General features: G+C 42.5%; 1 protein-coding gene across 1 annotated transcript in view; it reads right to left on the bottom strand.

Annotated features, from left to right (window-relative positions):
* Nucleotides 1–169: 169 nt before the first annotated feature.
* Nucleotides 170–6,000, bottom strand: part of LOC306800763 (voltage-dependent L-type calcium channel subunit alpha-1C-like) — a gene marked incomplete at its 3' end in the record, with an annotated part of 212,636 nt that continues 206,805 nt past the window's right edge. The window contains exon 5 of the mRNA XM_079303091.1: nt 170–317. Coding sequence (XP_079159217.1) covers nt 170–317 — 148 coding nt within the window. The remainder of the gene's footprint in view (nt 318–6,000) is intronic.

Raw genomic sequence — 6,000 nt, 5'->3', positions numbered from 1 at the left:
GCTTTGCTCACCCTTTGGTTAATACCACGTTTATCACAAATACATACATTTGAAAAAAGTCCTTCCCCGCACACCAAAAATAACCTGCACCATGCTCTGTCTTCAAAATTGTCACAAACATTGCCCCTGCCCCATCCCACAGCAGAAAGGTGAAAGGAAGACCATGGCATTACTTACTAGGAACTCCAGACACCAGCCGTAGTGGTCGCAGTACTCGGAAAGCTCGCAGCGCTTTGACGTCGAATCCGGCACCTTTTCCTCCTATTGAATTCCCCCCGTCTGCTTTGGTTGCTTGTTCTAAAATTGCACTAAAAAGCCTGCAAAAGGAAAGAGGAAACCATGTGTAGGCAGACAGCAAGGCTGGGGCTACACAGGAACAGAGATCATCACCATCATCTCACCCAAGCTATCTCACAGACCTGTGAAGTGTGTCACACCTCTCAACACTCACAGATGGTGGAGGAGACACAGACTCTTCCCATATGCAACAGCCCATTGGTGATGTCTATACCATTTGCAAAACACTTGTTTCTGGAGCAGACATAAACATCTCAAAAAGCTCCTCCTTTGTGCTCCTCCATGGTTCCTTGCAGCCAGCTGTGGGCTACCAACACTTTGCTGTGTTTATTTACCAACAGTCCACCTTGGGAGAAAAAAAATCTTCCAGCCATTAATCATCTGTCACCTGTTTTACAAAGAATTAAGGTTCACCAATGGCACTGCAGGTAGAACTAGGTGCAAACTTGAGAACCCAAGGGGCAAGTTTTTAGATAAAGGAGTGCATGTTGACACTGTGTGCTTGTGTGGATCCATTTGTAAATCCCCTGATGCACTGGCTAAGGAGAGTGCAAAACTATAGGAGTCTTATTATTAGAATGTTTTATTATACCAGCCTTAATGTTTTATCTTGGCTATTAGGAGTAGATGCTTCTGACTCAAAATGCATTTAAAAAGGCAGAGCAAGAAAGAAAAGGCAATGTTCTTCTGCAAAAAACCTGAAGGCTCACCCTGTCTGTTAATAAGAACTTGATTTAATAAATTAGCTTTCAGGAAGCAGCTTCCATTTTTCTGGTAAAACATTAGTACTTTTGGGGGAGGACAGATTCCTCATGAATTTGCTAATGATATTGCTTTTAGCCTTGAAATCCTCAGCTTGAACCCAGCCAAATTCAGCAGAGGTTAAAAGCTGTTCCAGCCTAAATGGATGTTTGGCACTCTGTGCATAAGGCAGAGTGGCAGAGACCCCTTGGCCCATGGGGTGCCAGGGAGGGACCACAGACAACTTGGGAGAAACTTCCTGGGATGAACCAGCCCAGATGGAGAGGCCTGGACACAGCAAAGGTTTCTCTCCCAGGCTTTGCAGTCTGTGGTGCCCCTGCCAGGATCTCATCCATATCCTGACTGGCAAATTCCACAGAGAGCCCCCAGACCCTGGGCCAAGCAGAGGCTGAGTTGGCTGATGGCTTAACAAGGAGCTCCAATGCCTGCAGATAAATCTTACTGACAGGGTCACAAACACAGGGAGCTGGCCCTGGATATCAAAATGAAGATCCATTTGCTGAAACATCTGTTCCCCCAGCACTAAATCCACACAAAAATGTGGATCAGAGGACTGCAAATGAGAAATTCCTTTCTTTAATAGGTTGGGTTTTGTTTCTTTTTTAAATTCACATCGAGAGTCTTATAAAACTTGTCAGGTCTGACTGAGGAGCTCCTAACTGGATCTATTCAAAGCCTGAACTTCAAGCACTGCAGAAAGATTTAACAGCTAGGTAACAAGCATGGGGAAAACTGTGTGTGAGGAGGTTGGATGCTGGGCTTGTAGGTGTTGCAGAAGCAGGATGCAGAGAAGACAAAAACAGAGCCTGTGAGAAATACTGCATTGACTACAGATATCACAGAGAGAGACAAACAAGGGTTGATGCAAAGAAGGTGAATTACTGCAATGTATGTATTTCTTGAGCTGTGTACACAAATTATACAGTTGCAATTATCTGCTGGTCCTCATAATGGAAACACTGTGTGTCAAATTTGGCCTAACATGTTTTTAGTAAGCGACTGATTAAGCTCTAGCAGTGTGATATGTTTCACAGAATTCAAAAAATTCCTATCTTTCTAGTCCACAAAATTCCCATAACAGGTGATGAGTGATGTACCTATACAGTCCCAGTCTCCTGGGATCCTCGAAAGGAAAAAGAATTTACTGCAAAATGGGCTTCTAACACTGTTTTTCAGCTGCAAGACTAGCAGTCTCAAGGAATTCTGAGTCAGCAATTGTGCAAAACAGAGCATTTCCCTGATCCCCATTTTCACTGGCCCCACGTTTCCCCAAAGAGCAGCTCTTGGCATTGGGCACCAAGGCTGTTCCTGCTGCCACTGCAAACCAGACTGCTCTGAAATTCTGCTGCCCAAACAATGCCCTAAATTAGTTCAGGAGGAGCAGAACCCCAGCCAGTAGGACAGAGACAGAGCCTGCCTTTCCAGACTAGTGCAGCTCCACTGCAGGCCAGCTGGCCTCATTTTTGTGCTCCAGCACTGGCATGCTAAATGTGCTCTTCTGAGGTACCCACAGTCATCAGGAATAATTTGCAGTAATTCCTGCTGCTCCACATTTAAAAACCTAGGTTTAAACTTGAATTGCATTACTCCTGCTAATCCTGCTTTAATGCATTTACTCCATGCTTAATATCTTCCCTGTACTAATCCTGCTTTTTACTAATGCATTACAACTTCTTATTTCTCTCATGTATTTCACTCTCTTTGCCTTTTGTACTGGGGTCTAGACTGTGCCCTATTGTGTGACCTATTGAATCTGAGTCTGCTCTTCTAATTTAAAGTACATTTTGTCAATCCTCCTTTGTCCTCATCACCTCCCTCAACCAGGGCAGACATCCATGGTGTACAGCTACCTAATGCTCTTAGTTTTTGCAGCTAATTGTTTTCTGAGACTAAAACAGCTGGATGGATGCTAAACTACTGATACAAAAGATGAGGCCAGAGCCCTTCTATCTTGTTTCTATACAGGAAACTCTGCTCTTTGATGAAAACCTTCTGGGAAAGTTTTCAGCATGTATGGTGGAGCCTGGTGCAGCTCCTTATCAGGTGAGTTAGCATGCTCCAAGTGAGAGAACACTCTGCTGACAGAGAAATCAGGGTTTGGATAGTACAAAAAAAGGCAAGAGGGCTAATCTCTTTTGGCCACTGAAAATTTCACCATTAAACACCCCCTCCTCCAAAAAAAACAGACATCAGCCCCATTTCCTTCCACTTTCTGCCAGCCTAAATTCTTGCCCCATTTTCATTTGGATATTGTATTTTCCACTGATGAAACAATTAACATCACCTTGATTTCTGAATTTCTCTTGTGACATGACCACAACTTAACTAAATTCATCTGACAGACATAATCTATAAGAGCAGAAAACCAAATTTTCATCACAAGCATGTATGGACATGCTCCATGCTTTGTTTGGGGTTTTTTACATTTATCTGTGAAGCAAAAAGTCAGCTTCATTGGGTTGTTTTTCTTGTATTTTTCTGTTTCCCTTTTGGCATTTGATATATCAAAAGGATTTTCACTTTGCTAATGACCCCAATAGCAGCATGATAAGGTTGTAACCTGCTCTTCATCTCTTCCTCTGTGGAATGTACACCGTGATTTTTATAGCATAAAAAAAGAACTTGTCAAGGGCCTCCAAAATATAGAAAGAAAACAGAGGGCTTGGTATTTTGAAGGCAAAAAATCAGCAGAAAAACATTGCTGAAAAAAATCCTCTTAGATATAAAAAAAAGAGTAAAACACAAAGGTTTTTTCCCCACAGTGTTTTACAGTTCACTTGTGATTTGAGTGTGAAAATGTTTAGATCTGCCCCCTAGAAACTCCCCACAGGTCTTCAGAAAGACAGAAACTGTGACCACATTTTCCAGTCTGCTCTGACTTCAGATCTTGCCCAAATACCTTCCCAAGTAAGACTATAATACTGCCTTTCAAATTGCACCACCTTTTTTTGTCTGGCAGTAGTTACAGGTCCTTGGAGAATGGCTGTGCTTGGCAGACAAACCACAGCACTGCCAGGAAAGACAGATATTCTTCCTTCACAATATTGTCAAGCTGGTCTTCTCTCAAGAGAAATTTCCTAATATTAAGGCACATCACTGTGATATCTGAAAGTTTTAGTGTTTCCCTAAAGAGGAACAGCAAAAATGAAGGAAGTGGGAGATAATTTGCCTAACCATTAGTGTTTGTGGGTTGTGCCTCATTGAGCAGCTTAGGGGTCTGGTCCCTACTATTAATTAATTAATAATGTTGTAGAGCTTCTGATTGATACCCTCATCCAGACATTCTTCAAACCAACATTTAAAATGCTGCTGTAGCAAGGTCACAGACTATTTAAAGAGAAGCCAGATTCAAGCTCTAGAAGACATAGCTGATGAATAAGCAGGTCTCCTACACTTCAAGAATGATAAGATGCTACAAGCCTACAGTCCAAAATGCATCCTTTCACCAGAAAACACAGCAGTTGTGTTCAGGGCTTTCCTCTGCTGCTCTTGCATATTTCTATGGCCTTGTTACAATCAATGACTCTAAAATCCCTTTGGATATCAAGGGAAAATCTCCAGAGGGCAGGGGAAAGTATAAAGGCACACTGTTATAAATATTTGTTTACAGGAACTGTGACTCCCCTCTAAAATTTATACCTGGTCCTACACATGTCCATTTTCCTCTTACTCTACTGGAAAATGTAGCTCATTTTAAGGCAAAGGAAGACAGATGTGCTATTATCTATTGGAGTTATACATGGTGAACTGAGTACAGGTGGATTAGAAAGATCTAAACCATGTCTTTCTTTTTTTTTTTTTTCCTCTCTTTTAATTTGCAGCAGTACCTGAAGAAGTGCTTCCCACCTAGCCTGTGTTTTCCAGCTAGGGCAGTCATCACTGAAAATGAAGATGATTGGTAAGGCAGGGAAAGCACAAATGGCAATTACCATCCTTTGCCCCACACAACAAATAAATCTCTGCCCTCTGTCCCAGCTGTGTGCAAATTACTCAGCTTTCTCCAACAGCTGCATCAATGGGCAGAAAAAAGCACCACAAGGAAATGTTATCTGCACTTGCTTTCTTCCTCCTTCCTCTCTCTCTCTTCAAAATTTATTTTAAACCTTTTCCATGGGGCTTCCTTCCTGGCAGAATATTCAAATACACAGAAGTTTAAACATAATGTCACGGAGGGATTTCAGAGAGCCCCTAGGAAGAGGAGCCTGGGCAGGAGAGGAGCAGATGGTATCACCAAGACTTTGCAGAGGGGCTGTGGAGAGGAAAAGCAGTGCACCAGCCTGGGCTGTGGTGCTGTACCAGTGAGTTTAAACAGATAAACATCAAAGGAACCCATCTGGCCTTGAAGTGGAATCTGTCACTTGAGATTGTTGCTATTTAACAGAGACCTTGGGGTCTTGGCCATGTTTACTATGCTCATGTAATCCTTCCCCACTTGCGTTTTTTGCTCCCCATCTAGTGACTAAGAGCTGCTGGAGGCAAAAGCAGATAGAAGAGCTGAGAGCTGCAGCTTCTGTCATTGGCAAGGGAATTAATTTCAGCCTGAATATCATCCTGCTGATTAACTGCCCTAGTAGGAAAATTAAAAAGGACTGTACTTAAACTAGATGTAGTGCTGCTCTGTGATTTCTGGAGTCCTGCTCTCTCACATCCAATGGAAAAAGAGGAGGTAATGTGTCCTCTCTTTAAAATGCCTCTTTCTCATGAAAATAAAAAGGGAATAATCACATCCACAGGATTTTTTTCTTCAGTCTTTCTGTAACTTAGGCAATGTGAGATATTTGAGGGCATTCAAAGGCAGAACCAATGATGGAATTGGACATCAGTACCAGGGGAGGGGATGGGGATTTTCCAGTTTTCAGGTACTGATATGGTATGGGATCCTCTGTCTGTGGGCAGGAAGAAAGGAGAAGCACAATGGGCGTTGCTGTAGGGAAAAGCTTT

The sequence above is a fragment of the Erithacus rubecula genome (genome assembly GCF_903797595.1).
Source record: "Erithacus rubecula genome assembly, chromosome: 4".
Classification (NCBI taxonomy): domain Eukaryota; kingdom Metazoa; phylum Chordata; class Aves; order Passeriformes; family Muscicapidae; genus Erithacus; species Erithacus rubecula.
Note: the sequence above shows the minus strand (reverse complement) of the source record. Positions and strands in the feature narration are given on the sequence as shown.